Below are 18705 nucleotides of genomic sequence, written 5' to 3'. Positions count from 1 at the left end.
CATGTGACCTAACTCGATTCCGATCTTATATGGGCTAACCATGGTGACCAAATTGAACCAAACCTCTTAGATATTTCTAAGAAAGAAAATGTGTCTCACATAGGAAATACATTATTGAGATTAAATATCCAGCCAGATGTGGTTGGAGGGTGCGGGGAAGTCCACGTAAGGGCGATTTGTCTTCGAGTCACAAACAGCGCACGTATAACAGTAATTCGCTTTGGTGGCTTAATCACTTCAGCCCGGAAGATTTTCCTGCTTAATGACCGGGCCATTTTTTGCCATACGGAACTGCGTCATTTTAACTGACATTTGCGTGGTCGTGCAACGCTGTACCCAAACAAAATTGACGTCCTTTTTTTTCCCACAAATAGCGCTTTCTTTTGTTGGTATTTGATCACCTCTGCAGTTTTTATTTTTTGCGCTATAAACAAAAAAAGCGAGAATATTGAAAAAAAACACAATATTTTTTACTTTTTGCTATAATAAATATTCTAATTAAAAAAAATAAATTTCCTGACAGACTCCATGGCAGCCTACGTATGGGTTAATCCCGCCTCTCATACCTCATAGGACCCCACTCCCATAAATCTTTGCTTCTGGTCAGAGACCGTGTTCCTTTTTTGTCCTCCTCCTAGGACCAAGGTGTATCTCTTACCTTATGAAGTTTTTTGATCCAGTTCTGGTGGTTTGCACGTGTTTTGATGGTGATGGCGGTGTCTTACTGAAGTCCAGCTTCCCCAGCTATTAGCAGGGCGGACACAAGGGGTTCATTACGATGCCTTGAAGAGCTTATTAGACCAGCCATTGGCTGGGAAGCGTGAACTTGGCCAATCGTCCCAGCTATTAGCAGGAGGCCTCCTCTTACGATACCCCGGTCGTGCGGTGAGCGCTCTCTTAGCTCCCAGTCCCAGGACGGATCTCGTTGGGTGCCGTGGTAATGTATGCCCTTCTGTTTTCTGATATATGGCAGCCTGTTTTGTGTGTTGTTTTTGTCTCGTAGCTCCGATTATTTAAATGGCCATGGCGGCTGGGACGCATCTGCGTTCCAGTCCGCCGCTTCCCCGCTCTGAGTGCGCAGCTGCGAAGTCTCGATTGAGATCGAGGCTTGGTTCACACCTGCGCAGATTGATTCTGTCGCCATGAATGTGTCACCGCCCCCTAGTGGCCAATCCTTACACCGCAGGTAGGATGAAAGTATTTTTATTTTTCATTCCGCCTGTATTGTTTGGGGTATTATTTAGGAGCAAAGTATTCTTTTCTTTCCTTCAGCCCTTCTAGGTCTGAACCGCAGCTATCGGCACACAAAGAGAAAGACCAGTCTAGGTCACAACGTCACCAGTCCACGTCAGGTTCTAGACGTACTAGGTCATCCTCCAGACACCGCAAAGAGGGGTCAAGATCTAGGTCCAGTCATCATTCTCCCCACCATTCCAGCCGCTCTGAGAGAAAAGCTTGCTGGGGATGTAAAACTCAAGTCCCAGAGGGTAAATCTCTCTGTGAGTTATGCTATTCTAGAGCTACGAAGGAAAGAGGAGCTGAGGACCAGCAAGTAGAAGCTCTGGTTAGGAAAGTAGGATAGCAAAGATGTATCCATTCAAGAGTGATGAAGTAAAGCATGTTGAATCAGCACCCCTTATCGATGCGGCTCTCATGAGGCTGGTGAGACATGTTACGTTACCTCTAGAGGATACTGTCTCTTTCAAGGATGGTTTGGAGAGGAAGATTGATACGGACTTAAAACGTATTTATATCACAGCGGGTATGGTTTGTAAACCAGCTCTGGCCCTTGCAGCTTTGTCTAAAGCGATGGAGTCCTGGACGGACGATGTGGGTGCAGCTTTAGGAAGTGTGTCTGAAGACTTATTCAAGAGCTCTCCAGTACATGAGCTGAAGCTGGCATCAGTCTTCCTGGGGGAAGCATCCATTGACATTATTCGTCTTGTGGCACGAGTCATGCTAAGTCATGCTCTCGTCAGTTACAGCAAAACGCGCCCTATGGTTACGCCCATGGGTTGCAGACCCTGCCTCTAAACAAGCATGGTGCAGGATTCCATTTGAGGGTTCCTCACTCTTTGGAAATAAACTTTATTCTGCCATTTCCCGTGCTACTGGGGGTAAGTCAGGGTTCCCCAGGACCGTCGTATCCTAAACCAAAGAAGAACTCAACCTAGGCAAGAGCCAGAGCGCGCTAGAGATGCTCGCCGCTACAGACCTGGCCGTGAGTTTAGAAAACACTGGAGGAGAGGCCAGCCTTCCGGCCAAAAATCCTCAAAGTCAGCCCCGTCAGGAGGACGGGAGACTTCCAAGTCGTTTTGATACGGCGCCTGTCCAGACGGAGCAAGTAGGGGCTCGTTTACTCCGGTATCAGCACGTCTGGGCAGCCTCGATTCGAGATTACTGGACCGTCAAAACGGTCTCCTCAGGTCACACTTGGGTATTCAACAGTCCACCCATACACCAGTTTGTGCCTACGGTCCTTCTGCACTCAGAAGAGAAAAAACTAATTCTTCTATCATATACAGATTCACTGATTGCCCAGGGGGCCGCCATTCAAGTTCCATCAGAAGAAAGATTTCTAGGGGTTTATTCCCCCCTTTTCATGGTCCTCAAAAAGAATGGCTCCTGGAGGCCAGTAATCGACTTGACACATCTGAACTCCTTCATCAAGAAGGAAAAATTCAAGATGGAAACCCTGCTGACAATCCGACAAACAATACAACCAGGAGATTGGCTGGTCTCCATAGACCTGAAAGACGCCTACTTTCATGTGCCGATCGCAAAAGAATTCCAGAGGTATCTCCGATTTTCAGTAGACCAGAGGCATCTCCAATTTACATGTCTCCCATTCGGGCTCACAACATCGCCTCGAGTGTTTTCGAAGCTCTTATTGGCTGTGGTAGCACTAATCCGGGTCAGAGGTATTCGGTTACACCATTATTTGGACGACCTACTCCTGCTGTCACAAGACAGGGAACAGATGTTGTCACATCGAGATCAAGTCATCTCTACCCTGACAGAGTTCGGTTGGCTATTGAACAGAGAGAAAAGTCATCTAGTTCCGACACAGGCTCTAATATTCCTCGGAGCCCATTTCAACAAAGTGGAGAGCACCATCTCTCTGCCTCTGGAGAAAATTCCGGTGATTCGGGAGAGGTATTCGCCTAGCGTTGTCATCATCTCTTCTCAGAGCCTCACAGTGTCTAAAGATAATTGGCACCACGGTAGCCACAGCCCCCATGGTGAGGTGGGCGCAATGGAAAATGCGGCCCTTTCAGAAGGGGTTTCTCCAACAATGGGATGCAGGGTCTCGAGACCATCTTGTACGGGTAACCACCTCCATGCGGGAGAGCCTCCCCTGGTGGCTGCAACGGAAAAATCTCCTCAATTGCCATTCCATAGCACCTGTCTCCTGGATTATGGTGACAACAGATGCAAGCAACAGAGGTTGGGATGCTCTCTGCCTGACGGAGGTAGCCCAAGGCAGATGGGACTTTCCAAGGGATAGTCTCAAATGTCCTGGAGCTTCGAGCTGCCTTCCGTGCCCTCCAAGCTTTTCTCCATCTGATATCAGGAGCCTCAGTCCTCCTGAGGTTAGAAAACACGACCGCAGTATCATATATCAAGAGACAGGGGGGCACCCGCAGTCTCTCCTTACTGAGGGAAGTAAGCCCGATCATGTCCTGGGCCCAGATGAACTTGACAAATCTATCGGCTGTTTATCTCCCGGGAATTCAAAATGTCCAGGCGGACTTCCTTTCAAGAGTCACCCTGGACAACAACGAATGGTCCCTCCACACCGAAGTTTTCAATTGGGTCCTGTCTCTAGGGATGATGCTGGAAGTAGATCTGTTTGCATCCCCTTGCAACTTCAAGCTGGAGAAATATTACACGAGGTGTCGTTGTCCCCAAGCCTTCGGAGTGGATGCCTTGACGGACCAGTGGAGATTCCACAGGGCTTATGCCTTTCCCCCGGTTCCAATCATTCTTTGATTTCTATCGAGGCTCAGGTGGGAGGATGTCGAAGTATTGGCAATTGTCCCGTTTTGGCATAACAGGCCATGGTTTCCTCTCCTGATGCAGCTCAGTTACCGAGAGCCGGTCCCTCTCCCGTCCAGACCAGATCTCCTGATGCAGGGAGCGTCTCTTCACCCATGCCCATCCCATCTCCATCTGATGGCTTGGTGGTTGAGAGGGGAAGGTTGGAAGCACTAGGATGTCCAAGTACAGCTATTGCTACATTGTTGAATGCCAGAAGAGCGGGCACCAACAGAGTGTATCAAAGGATTTGGGCGAAGTTTGCGGACTATGTGGTTTCCACCAATGGTTCCTGTAGTAACCCAAGGATTCAGGACATTCTAGGTTTTCTACAAACTGGCCTGGATTTGTCCTTATCGGTTAGTTCCTTGCGGGTCCAGGTTTCTGCAATCTCGGCCTTCACAGGCGTATCATGGGCCAGACACCCCCTTACTAGGCAGTTCTTCAGGGGAGCAATAAGGCTTAGGCCTCAGAGAAAACCAAGATTTTCTAAATGGGATCTTCCTCTCGTCTTGGATTTCTTCTCAGGAAAGGAAATACGGCATATGGATCAATCATCGATTAAAGAGCTTTCTCTCAAAGTGGTCTTTCTAGTGGCCATAACATCGGCCAAGAGGGTTTCCGAAATTGGTTCCTTAGGATGCAAAGAACCATTCCTTACCTTCTTCCCAAATTGAGTGGTCTTGATTCCCATGTTAGGATCGAATCCAAAAGTAACAACCGTCTTCCATGAGAATCAGGAGATTGTCCTTCCTACATTCAGGTCTACTGAAGACTCTAATGTTCACCTTCTAGATGTTGGGGAGGTTCTAAAGCAATACCTAGAAGCCACAGCTTCCTTTCGCCAGTCTGATCATCTGTTTGTTCTCTTTCATGGTAAAAACAAGGGATCATGGGCTTCCTCTAGAACCATCGCAGCATGGATCGTTCAGGCCATTCAATGGGCTTATAGGTCTAAGGGTTTGGCTCCTCCGGAGGCGGTAACCGCTTCTACCAGGAGCGTTTCTACATCGTGGGCAGCATCCCGGCATGTGTCTCCGGAAGTAATCTGTAAAGCGGCCTCATGGTCATCAATAAACACTTTTATGACGCACTATTGTGTAGAACCGGCTTCTTTGTCTTCGGTTAACTTTGGTTTGCACGTATTATCTGTTGATGGTGCCAATTAAACCTTTTTTTCTTTATCCAGAAATTACCCACCCGGGTGTGTATGGCTAGTTATTTCCCATACGTAGGCTGCCATGGAGTCTGTCAGGAAAACGGAAAATTTATATCAAATACTTACAGTAATTTTCCTTTCCTGATGGACTCCATAGCAGCAGGAGTTCCCTCCCATTTGCTGGAGTAGGCTAAGTTACGGAACACGGTCTCTGACCAGAAGCAAAGATTTATGGGAGTGGGGTCCTATGAGGTATAAGAGGCGGGATTAACCCATACGTAGGCTGCCATGGAGTCCATCAGGAAAGGAAAATTACGGTAAGTATTTGATATAAATTTTCCGTTTTCTTCCTCAGTTTAGGCCGATATATATTCTTCCACATATTTTTGGTAAAAAAATCGCAATAAGCATAAATTGATTGGTTTGCGTAAAAGTTATAGCGTCTACAAAATAGGGGATAGATTTATGGCATTTTTATTATTTTTTTTTTACTAGTAATGGCAGTGATTTCCTTTTGACACTTTTTTGGGACTATTGACATTTATACAGCTATCAGTGCTATAAAAATGCACTGATTACTATATAAATGTCACTGGCAGGGAAGGGGTTAACACTAGGGAGCGATCACGGGGTTACCTGTGTTCCCTAGGTGTGTTCTAACTGTGAGGGGGAATGTGGCTGACTAGAGGAGAAGAGAGATCATTGTTCCTACTTAGAAGGAACACACAATCTGTCTCCTCTCCCCTGACAGAACGGGGATTTGTGTGTTTAAACACAGTTCCCGGTTCTCGCTCTGTCAGGAGCGATCGTGGGTGCCCGGCGGGTGTGATGCATTGGCTCTGGGGACACACTTCGGGTGCACGCGCCGCCAGAGGTGTCTTAAAGAGCCGACGTACAGCTACGACTGCTCACGTAGGCGAGCCAGCCTGCCGCAGTATAACTGAGGCGGCTGGTCCGGAAGCAATGAAAAATCAAAATAGCCCAGTAAACAAGTAAGAGGATCCAATAAAAGATTCACATATAAAATCCCATTAAGCGTGCCCACATCCTCTTCCCAATAACAGTTGTCATTAGTCTATTTTCTCTCCAGGTCAAAAGTTTTTCATTCATTGAGACAAAGGAAAATCAGGATAATACTGCATAATGGACACTAGATGAAGCTGATGATCATAGTAAATAAGTATTCAGTGTCATCTGATGCCCATAATGCGGTATTTTCCTGATTCACTCTATTCTATATGAATCAAAAACTTTCCACCTGGAGAGAAAATAGCCTAAGAACATTTGTTTTTGCCCCATTTGCACAGAAGAAATGTATATGCGGTTTCACAGGACAAATAGCTATTTATTTTTTTGTAGTCTCATAGGATAAATAGCATAGAACAGCAGTACAGATTGTCCAACGGGGACACATCCCTCCTACCTGCTCCTCCATTGGGAAAACCTATTTCATTGATAATACTGCTTGTAACATGATCTATGAATGGGTGAGAATTGGATCAGTCTCCGAATTCTCTCCCTCATTCACAGATCATGCAGTGTAATCCGTGAAAGAACTTTTCTCAATGGAGGAAGAGGAAAAAGGGGAGGGTGTGGCATGTCCCCATTGAACCATCTGTAGTACTGCTCTGCTTGATGACCTGAAGCTGTTAGCCACTGCAATGCTGGATCTTCAGACAGGAAGAGGACAGGCATTCCTGCAGTGAAGATTTCTCCAGGATCCTGCTGCCTGCACAACATAGGGCATACTGCATTATGTTTAAGTGATGTGATTAAAGCTGTAGGGATTTTTTTTAGGTAAACTGCAGCTTTAAACTGTTTTATATAATAATTTCATAAGGAAACCAACGTCAGAAGACAAATTATTATGACTGTTCATTTCCTAATCAATTCTCCCTAATGACATCTTTGGTTGATTTAACTACCAAGAAGCCTGTCTTTGGTACATACTGTCAAACAGAGACACCAGCAGATGGAAAGATAACAACAGAAATTCTGCAACAATTATAAGCTAAGAATACTGGCCAAAATATGACAGAGTTTTTTCACATGACTATTTTTCTGTTTTGCTAACTTGGTGGAGGCACCGCATGTAGTACATTTTCATAGGTTTGCCAATCTGTAAAGTGCCTTTGGAGAATTCACACTCTGGCAGCTATGCATATGTAGACATTAAAACAGTATTATCTCTGCATGAAGCAGTTATTTTGTTTGCAGTAGTCATAATGAACACGTTGGTGTTCTTGAATACAACTGCTAAATAATACCCCATGGAATGTATCTTCTGGAACTTCCTAATGTATTCCACTTAGTATGCTTCTGGTGAAAAGTATATATTCCCAAGCTAGCAGGCTAATTTCTCAAACATTAGAAAGGTCGTTTGTACCCCCCCATTCCAAAAAAAATTTGGGACTTTAAATTGGCAAAGACGCTGAAAATTGATTAAAAGATCTGAATTTATTGTACAAATAACATGTAGATTCTATAAAAAAATCATCTAAACATGATGATTGTGAAAACAGACATTGGCAAATACATGATTATCTTAAAAATAAAAAAAAACACAAAGATATATTATCTTGCAATAAATTGTATGATACATATATAGAGTAAATATCACTCCATTGTCTGGTAGTACTTTCCGCTGTCTGACATCCGGAATAAGTTCTAGCGGTACCCAACGCATTTCAGGTTTTAGATTCCTTTCATCAGGGGTAATTATATAGGAGGATTTATATTCTGATAAACAGAAAAATATAGTATAGTTTATAATGTAAGACCACAGTTTTAACAGGCATAGTAAGCATTGTGCTATTACATTTCAAAAGAGGGAGAAAAGGGGGCATATTTTAGTAGTATGGTTACAATAAGAGATCCATTGTCATTTGTTCCGACTGAAAAATAGAGAAAGGGAGCTCTGATCGCATGGTTTAAGGTGCTTTCTATCTAGTCCAAACCTCGCACAGAGAGAAATTCTTTGTGTGGTATTGTCGGTCAAGCAATAGTGACGTAGCCCAGTAAATACCTGTGTCTAGGGGGTCCGTGAGACACACCATCCGTACAGACAAGGTCCGCAGTTACTGTGGATTAGCCTTGTCTATTTAAAATGGCGCCGGACACCCACGCATGCTCAATGCACCCACGTGTCCATCACGCATGCGCAAGGCCATGGCGATCCGAGCCCTGTGTGTCCATCGCGCATGCGCAAGGTTACGGCAATCTGGGACTGGTGGACAGGAAGCACCAATGGTGCATAGAGGTTTCGCCAATAATTGGATGTGAATCGAGAGCATGGCATGCCCATCTCCATCAATAGGGCGTAACCATGCGTTCCATGTGTTAAATACACCTTCCCTTGATCTGGGTGGAGGGCATCAGCAATTAAGGGAAGGGATGGCTATTAGAGCCTCTGTCGCTCCTAGTATTTCCTCGCCATGTGGATTGAATTGGAGAGGCAGCTTCTCCCCATACTCCTTCAGTGTGGTGATGCTGATTGTACAGTAATCACCAATATTCCGCTGCAAATACCGCCACCTAGTGTCTAAATAGTAGATTGCCTCACTCACCACATTGAATGGAGAGGGCAGGCTATTACAGTTCAAAATTACCAGATAATAGGTAAAGAGAAAAAAAACAAGGGGGACACAGATAAGACAGGGATAGATGTGAGATGACATAAACCAAGATAAATTAAAGATATATGTATATCATCTAAAAACTATATAGATACTTCCTCCCAAATATCCCCAGTTGAGAAAGTATACTGTTCCCAGGAACAACCACCAAGAGATATAGTTAATTTCATTGTTTAATTTAGACAATAGGGCCTTGATGTATTACTATGTAGTGGGTAAATTTTATTATAGAGATGGCTCGAATTTGTGCCTCTGAATCTCTGTTTCTATTCCCATCAAAAATGAGTTTCATTTACCAACCATTAAGCTTCAACCAAGTCCCTCCCATAATCCTGATGTAAACCCATCCAGAAATGGGCGAAACCTCACTGAATCATTTAGGCCTGGCGGATTAGAGGCACGCAGGGATACTATCCACCTAGTCTCCTTCTGAAGGATAATTTTGTCCCAGTCCCCACCCCTAGCACTCGGGTGGACCCAGTCAAGTATTAAAAATTTAACACCTGGGAAATTCCCCTGGTGGGCATCCCATACATGTCGCCCCAGAGGCAGATCAGGGTTGCAGGTTTGCATACTGTGAATATGTCTATAGGCCCATTTGTGGACAAATGAGTAGGTACACCACCCCAGCCGTCCTGCAGTTGGCAAAATGTAGAGGTTTGTATTTTTGTCCATTTGGTAGACGTATGTTAGCACCCGTATGCATGTACTGACAGTACCTGCAACCCCCGCATCTGAAGGTTCCCTTCTGTTTACATGGATCTCGTCTAAATTCTCCCGTATATTCACTTTTTACTAGGTGGTCTTTGAGTGACCTTGTTCTTTTGTATGTAAGTGGAAGTGTTTTTGGCATCAGGGGGCTCAATGCCGGATCTATCTTTAAAATGTGGCAGTATTTTATTAGGATTTTTCTAATATTTTTATGTTGTTTGGTGTACCTCATGATGATCCTAATTTGATTCTTTTTGCCTTGTTTGTCTCTACCTGTATTTTTAGTCCCAAAAAGGAGATCTTGCCTCGTCTAATTTTTTGCATGTTTAAATGCCTTTTTAAGGCACGTCATGGAATAACCTCTCTCTGAGTCTTACTTTTAAATTGTTTGCTTCTAGTTGGAATGTTGCTTCATCTAAGCAGTTTCTGTGAATCCACAGTTACTGGCTATAGGGTATGGACTGTATTAGGGGTCTGGGATGGGAACTATCGACATGTAGGATTGTATTCCCTGCTGCTTCTTTCCGGTAAAGTGTGCTTGTCAGCCTACCATCATTACCTTTCAAAATATTAACATCTAGGAGTGCAATCCTATCTGGATCAGATTGTACCATAAATTTTAAATTAAAGTCATTTTGGTTCATGGCCATAATACATTCAGCACATTCAGAGACTCGGTTGTTTCACTCCAGATGATGAAAATATCAGCGATAAATCTGTACCATGTTAAGATTTTATCAGTGAGGTCAGCAAGACTGTCGTTAGCCAAAAATAATCTTTCCCACTCCCCTAGGTACAGATTGGCGTAGGATGGGGCACAATATGTCCCCATCGCTACTCCCAGCACCTGGAGGAAGTGGGAACCGTCAAAGGAGAAGACATTGTGGGTCAATATAAATTCGGTAGCCTGAGAGATAAATTCATTAAATTTCTTATCATCCCTATGTGTCTGGGACAGGAAATGTTTAATAACTGCGACATCCCATTGGTGAGGGATGGAGCTATATAATGCTTCAACATCCACTGTCGCCAACAGGGCATCGGGTGGTATCAAAAGAACGTTGAGATTTTGCAACAAGTGCAAGGTGTCTTGGATATAGGAAGGGAGGTTAGTCACCAATGGTCGCAGCTGCTCATCGATGAATCTACTCAGATTTTCAGTTATTCCACCCTGGCCAGACACTACAGTATGGGTCTGCCTGGGGGATTTTTTTATATCTTTGTGGATTTTTGGTAAACTATAAAACGCAGGGATGTGAGGGTGGCTGGTGTGTACGAAATCCCACGTTTGTTTATTTATTAAGTTGTTTAAATAGGCGCTATCCACCAGGGAGTAGAATTTTTTTATCTAATTTCTTGATCAATGGTTCTTTACAACGATGTTTGCCTTTGAGAGAGGTAAGTTCAGTCTGCGGATCTCGCATGCAGTCATGGTTAGAAAATCTCCTAAATTAGGATTGAGATTCGGGGAGGGGAACTTGTTGGATTTTTTCTTTAAAGTTGAATTTTCCTATTTATCAGTTGTTATATTAGGGGTGTCTTTTTCATTTAGTAGTGCCTCAAGGTGACTCTGATCTATCAGATTGCCAGTTTCTTGTTCTTCCTAGAGAGAGATCAGATTATCTAGCGCTTCCTTCTCCTTTGTCGATTGTGAGTTGGGTTAGATGTGCCTGGCATATAGGGTATGCAGTATCAGCTTCCGAGCAAACAACTGCAGATCCTTAATCACCTCAAACACATCAAAATCCGAATCAGGACAGAAAGTTAGTCCCTTTTCTAGTAGTTGTAATTCGTCAGTAGATAGTTTGCAATTTGATAGGTTGATAAAACTAAGATTATCTGCCTCTTTAAGGTTTGTTCCTCTTGTGTTTAGTGCTAAAGATTTTCGGTGGGCTTGTCTGTGATCGTCTCACCATACGGTACTATCGAATTTTGTGTGCCATTCCTGGATGTTGTGCCAGTGGAGTGTTTACCTTGCCCAGAGGGACCACCACGTGCGTTAGTTAGTTGTGTAGGAATAGTGGTTTCTGTAATATGTTTCTTATTTCTTGATCCTTTCCTTGGGAGCGCCATTTGTGTTTTTGAGGTGCATCCTGGTTCCTGTGATGTCTGTGAGAAATAGGAAGAAAGAGAGTTAAGAGATGAATTAGAACCTTTTGTCCCCTTATTGGCCCTTAAATTGTTGCTCTTTTGTTGTCGTGTTTGCGTATTATTTTGTTGCCATCTTTATGTCTTACCCTCCCTGTACACTGTTTTATCCCTCCAAAACTTTCTCTCCTTAGTTTTTACAATTTCCTTTGTTGTTTGGTCAATATGACTTCTAATATTTTCTTCACGTTCCTTAAAGTTTTGGTGATCTTTGAATGGTTCAAGCTTCACATAGATAGCTGCAATTTCTTTGTCTACCGTGTCAATATTTTTCTGATACTCCTCTATTAATAGCTTCAACATTATCTTAGTACATTGTTGGAGGTTATTCTCCCACCTTTTTTTAAAGGTAGTATCAATAGTATCCAATGTAGGAAAGATTTGTATTCTTAATCTAAAGGGATTTATGTCTTCACGGATATAGTGCTCTAAGCTCTCTATATGCCAGAACATGGATGCCTTTTATAACACCATTCTTTTTTAATTGAAAGAATAGGGAGGTAATTTCTTATTCCTGTGCCTCTTTTTGACCATGTTCCCTATATTTACCCATAAGGGTTTCAAACTCCCTTCCTCTAAACATAATGCTACTGTGCTCAAAAAATACCCCTCAAATGGCGGCCTACAAACACTAGTAAACAATAAGTAATAAACAATTTGAATAAAATAGAAAAAAAGAAAACATTATAAAGAATTAAACTCTGAGGTGGTGAAAGCACTAAAGAGGAGAGGGGGGTTCGGGTATCTACTACCCTAATATCAATAGATAAATATAGGCGATTCACTATGTCAGATAGTATAGTGAGTTTGCCACATCCCTGTATATATAGAAATGTAGTTTGTACCCCACCCCCCCCCCCCCCAAAAAAAATTGGAACACTGAAAATTGATTAAAAGATCTGAATTTATTGTACAAATAGCATGTAGATTCTATAAAAAATCATTTAAACATGATGATTGTGAAAACAGACATTAACAAAGACATGATTACCATAAAAATAAAAAACACAAAGATATATTATCTTGCAATAAATTGTAGGATACATATATAGAGTAAATATCACTCCATTGTCTGGGAGTACTTTCTGGTGTCCGATATCCGGGATAAGTTCTAGCGGTACCCAACGCGTTTCTGGTTTTAGATTCCTTTCATCAGGTGTAATTATATAGGAGCAAGCACACTTTACCAGAAAGAAACAGCAGGGAATACAACTGTACGTGCTGATAGTTCCCATCCCAGACCCTTAATACAGTCTATACCCTATAGCCAGTACCTGCAGATTCACAGAAACTGCTCAGATGAAGCAACATTCCAACTAGAAGCAAAAAATTTTAAAGTAAGACCCCGAGAGAAAGGTTATTCCATTAAAAGTGCAAAAAATCAGACGAGGCAAGATCTCCTTTTTGGGACTAAAAATACAAGTAGAGACAAACAAGGCGGAAATGATCAAATTAGGATCGTCATGAGGTACACCAAACAACATAAAAATATTAGAAAGATCCTAATAAAATCCTAATAAAATACTGGCACATTTTAAAGATAGATCCGACATTGAGCCCCCTGATACCAAAAACACCTCCAATTACATACAATAGAACAAAGTCACTCAAAGACCACCTAGTAAAAAGTGAATACGGGAGAATTTAGAAGAGATCCATGTAAACGGAAGGAAACCTTCAGATGCGGAGGTTGCAGGTACTGTCAGTACATGCATACGGGTGCTAACATACATCTACCAAACAGACAAAAATACAAACCTCTACATTTTGCCAAATGCAGGACGGCTGGGGTGGTGTACCTACTCATTTGTCCATGTGGTTGCTTCTATGTGGGAAAGACCATACTGGAATTCCACAAACGGGCCTATAGACATATTCACAGTATGCAAACCTGCAACCCTGATCTGCCTCTGGGGTGACATGTACAGGATGTCCACCAGGGGTATTTCCCAGGTGTTAAATTTTTAATACTTGACCGGGTCCACCCGAGTGCTAGGGGTGGGGACTGGGACAAAATTCTCCTTCAGAAGGAGACTAGGTGGATAGTATCCCTGCGTGCCACTAATCCACTGGGCCTAAATGATTCAGTGAGTTTTTGCACATTTCTGGATGGGTTTACATCAGGATTATGGGAGGGACTTGGTTGAATCTTAATGGTTGGTAAATGAAACTCATTTTTGATGGGAATAGAAACAGCGATTCAGAGGGACAAATTCGAGCTACCTCTATAATAAAATTACCCACTAAATAGTAACACATCAAGGCCCTATTGTCTGAATTAAACAATGAAATTAACTCTATCTCTTGATGGTTGTTCCTGGGAACAGTATACTTTCCCACCTGGGGATATTTATTTAGGATGAAATTTCTATATAGTTTTTCGATGATATACATATGTCTTTAATTTATCTTGGTTTATGTCATCTCACATCTATCGCTGTCTTATCTATGCCCCCCCCCTTTTTTTTCTTTACCTATTATCTGGTAATTTTGAATCGTAATAGCCTGCCCTCTATTCGATGCGGTGAGTGAGGCACTATTTAGGCACTAGGTGACGGTATTAGCAGTGGAATATTGGTGATTACTGTACAATCAGCATCACCACACTGAAAGAGTATGGGGAGAAGCTGCCCCTCCAATTCAATCCACATGGCGAGGAACTACTAGGAGCAACTGAGGCTCCAATAGCCATCCCTCCCCTTAGTTGCTGATGCCCCCTCTCCCCCAGATCAAGGGGAAGTGTTTTTAACACATGGAACGCATGGTTACGCCCTATCAATGGAGATGGCCGTGCCATGCTCTCGATTCACATCCAATTACTGGAGAAGCCTCTATGCACCATGGATTGGTGCTTCCTGTCCACCAGTCCTGAATTGCCGTAGCATTGTGCATGCGCGATGGACACACAGGTCTCAGATCGCGATGGGCACGTGGGTGCATTGCAAATGCGCGAAAACCCGGCGCCATCTCAAATAGATGAGGCTAATCCACAGTAACTGCGGACCTTGTCAGTACGGATGGTGTGTCTCACGGACCCCCTGAACACAGGTATTTACTGGGCTACTCACTATTGCTTGACCGACAATCCCACACAGGGAGTTTCTCTCTGTGGGAGGTTTGGACTAGATAGAAAGCACCTTAAACCATGCGATCAGAGCTCCCTTTCTCTATTTTTCAGCTGGAACAAACGACAGTGGATCTCTTATTGCAGCCATACTACTAACAGAGGATTTTGACTTGAATCCTGAACTTATTGATACTGCGAGGTCCTTTGTTCCTGACTAGAAGGTAAATAGTGACTAGTACATAGGGACTATTGGGAGCAAAATTGGGGAATTTAAAATGAATGATGAGCTTACTCTGCGAATATTTTTTCCCCCAACTTTTTATACAGTCTGATATCTATAATCACCTTCCAGAGGGTTTAGGACTATATATGCTCCCCGCGGGGTGGACCAATATTTCGAACCGTCCAGGTTTAATCTAAACCTTTTCAGGGGCCATTCTCTGACAGCCCCATCAGTTACTCTTGCTGCAATATTACCACCCTTGCTTGAATATGAAGCCGCTCACCCCATTTTTGACAGGTTGTTTCTTATTCCTTCCTTCCTTTTCTCTCTTTTCGTTCTCCTTTCCCTTAATGGAATAATCCCCTCTGGTAAAATATTTCCCCTTTTCTCCCTCTTTTGAAATGTAATAGCACAATGCTTACTATGCCTGTTAAAACTGTGGTCTTGCATTATATACTATACTTTCCTGTTTATCAGGATATAAATCCTCCTACATAATTACCCCTGATGAAAGGAATCTAAAACCTGAAACACGTTGGGTACCGCTAGAGCTTATCCCAGATGTCGGACACTGGAAAGAACTACCGGACAATGGAGTGATATTTACTATATATATATATATATATATATATATATATATATATATATATATATATATACACATATATACACATAGATAGATAGATAGATAGAGATATAGATAGATATATATGTATATATATATATAGATATATATATATATATATAGATATATATATATATATCTATATATATATATATATATATATATATATCTCTATATATATATATATATCTATCTCTATATATATCTATCTATCTCATAGCAAGATAACATATCTTTGTGTTTTTTATTTTTATGGTAATCATGCCTTTGTCAATGTCTGTTTTCACAATCATCAAAAATCATTAGATGATTTTTTATAGAATGTACATGTTATTTGTACAATAAATTCAGATCTTTTAATCAATTTTCAGTGTCTTTGCCAATTTAAAGTCCCAATTTTTTTTTTTTTTTGGGGGGGGGGGGGGGTACAAACTTCCTTTCTATATATACATGGATGTGGCAAACTCACTATACTATCTGATATGGTGAAAGCCTATATTTATTTATTTCTCAAACATTTGTTATAACTATAAGTGATGCAGTGCACAGACAAGGGCAGAAACATTTGCAGGATTTACTGGCTAAATATACCTACAAGAACTGCTTGCAGTTGCACACAGTAGCGTGAGCAGGTGTGTGTTCATTCATATATATATATATATATATATATATATATATATATATACACACACACACACACACAAAAAAACATACTGTTATTTGTAGGTTATCTTTGAGTAGTCAGATTTGAATTGTTGTTAAAGCAGACTTTGCAGTAAAATGCAATGTTCGAATATTTGGCTGCTCCCCACCTCCTGATGTCAAAATTCTGCATTATGAAAATTAAAAAATACTTTGGGATAAAATCCTAAAACATGACTTACCTCACTCCCAAGCTTCTAGCAAGCTCCCCAAGGCAAGGGAAGTGCCCCAATGCACTAACGATAGTGGGTCTTCTTGTGGGATCCTGGGAAAGTGGAGATCCCAAATCTCACAAGGACACACTCCTGTATAGTACAGTAGTGTTCTATTGTGAGATTTGGGATCCTGAGCTTTCCTAAGACCTCTTAATGATTTTAGTCACAGGAAGCAGCTAAAACGCAGGATTGAGGTATTTTTTAATGCATTGTCTTTCAATGTGTGTGCTTCTTTTTTTTTATTTCCGTGATGCATTGTTTTGGGAACAGGGGGTGGGGGTCTTCATACATTGATATCTCCATGTAAACCAACCTTCCTTGACATGTTTCACCACTGCTGGCTTACTCACAAGGATAAGGGAAGTGGCATGAAATGCATCAAGGAAGGTTGGTTTTGGGTGGATGCCTTCCCTTCAGGTTCTTTCTAGAGTTACACTTGATATTCTCTTCTGAAAACATATTAGAACGCATAGTTGCTGAGTACAGTTCAGCTGTATTATCATCAATATTTTTATTGTTCCTTATACTCTTTGCATATTTATCCATTTTCTAATGATTTGTTTTCAAGTTTCATCATTATATTTTAGTGTAACTTCTCTAATCCTTTAGTAAACCAACCCTATTAATTTTATGAGGTACACATTTTTCCTTGCTATTAGATGTTCAAGAAAAATGGATCTGCTCTGTGTGAGTATGCATTGATACCGAACAGTGACAATAAAAAGCTGAGACGTGTATTTTGCCAGTGTGATTTTTCCATTTTTATTTTCTCTTTACAATGTAGTGCCTTTCAACTAGGAGGATTTGCATATAACTGTCTAAAATGGAATCTTCAAACAGACCAGTACAACTTACTATTATACTCAATACTGTATATAATACTAACATAATCAAATGCAGTATAACAGCTATGCATTACGATTTCTTGCTTGTTTGCTGTAATATTGATTTAAATATGATCTCTGTTCTCTGTTACAGGTGAAACAAAGAAAGCTCTACAAGATGCAGAAACTGCAGTTGTTCTAGACAGCTTAAACCCTGTAAGTTTTCTTTATTTTTTTAATACATCTGCATGAAGGAATTTTCCATATTTAAAGGTAAAAATGTAGACTCTTTCCTATACTAAATAAGCTCCATTCATGAAATTTATGCCTCAGGTTTTTTTATATTCATATTCATTGATGCTATCCACTGTTTTGTGGCGCTCATTTTTCTGGGTATCAAAACAAAACTGACACAATGGCAACAAAAAAAAATCTTGGCTAATTAAAAGGAATCAGATTTGTATTTATAACCGATAAAAGGATTACTATTAATAATACTAATAACAGTAATACAGTAATACTATTGCTTCAGTCAGGGCTGCTGTTAGAAATCACGGGCCCCATACAGCTTGATTGACAGGCTACCCCAACCCCCTCCAAAAAAAAGAAAAAAAAAAAAATCAGGAAATTATATTTTTGCAAAAAATACTCTAAAATCATTGTTCGCGGACAGAAACACAACATAACTTACAAAATTCTTGCTAGATCTAAAATATAAAACTGTATTAATTTATTGAATAAAATCTGGTGTGTGGAGAGTGAATTCTGAGAGGAAATGTGTTAAAGGTAGGATCACCAGGTAAAAAAAATACAAAAGAAAGAAAAATCCAGGTTTAATAAAATGTCTAATAATTGCACACCAAGTAGTTGTTAGTGTACTAACTGTTACATTAAAGAGGTATGGCAAACAACAGTTTTACAGACATTCTGTGAAAGCGTAAAAGAAAACTTCATCTTTATTTAATGCATTTTATTGTCTCATTCAGGATGTGTACTGCGTCAGAGCTCTAGTGTGGTGTACAATGCAAAAGGAAGAGGAAGCTATTAAAGATTTAAATTACAGCCTACGTCTCAATTCATCTCATGTCTGTTCTCTTATTCTACGAGGAAACATTCGAAAGTACATAACACAGGAAAATAATGCATGCATTACTCTGAATGATGATCAAGAAAAGGTATTGTTGCTATCTAACTATATACAGTATATTTTCATATAGTAATGTAGCGCACTACCCCCATAGGAGCTGCTGGGTAGTTCATTCTTTCCTGCAGTGTGTTCCCGTTACCCCTTTTTCCCTCATAGATTGACACGGCAGACATCAACATTTAAACATTTAACTTTATTTCTTTTCCGGCAC

The 18705-nt window shown here is 41.3% G+C and overlaps 1 protein-coding gene across 1 annotated transcript in view; it reads left to right on the top strand.

Annotated features, from left to right (window-relative positions):
• LOC141134510 (uncharacterized) overlaps positions 1-18705 on the top strand; it is a 216727-nt gene that overhangs the window by 11217 nt on the left and 186805 nt on the right. The window contains exons 2-3 of the mRNA XM_073624024.1: positions 17502-17563; positions 18334-18522. Coding sequence (XP_073480125.1) covers positions 18370-18522 — 153 coding nt within the window. The 5' untranslated portion in view covers positions 17502-17563; positions 18334-18369. The remainder of the gene's footprint in view (positions 1-17501; positions 17564-18333; positions 18523-18705) is intronic.

The sequence above is a fragment of the Aquarana catesbeiana genome, linkage group LG03 (genome assembly GCF_042186555.1).
Source record: "Aquarana catesbeiana isolate 2022-GZ linkage group LG03, ASM4218655v1, whole genome shotgun sequence".
Taxonomy (NCBI): Eukaryota; Metazoa; Chordata; class Amphibia; order Anura; family Ranidae; genus Aquarana; species Aquarana catesbeiana.
The sequence above is the reverse complement of the archived record's forward strand: the minus strand, read 5'-3'. Positions and strand labels throughout refer to the sequence as shown.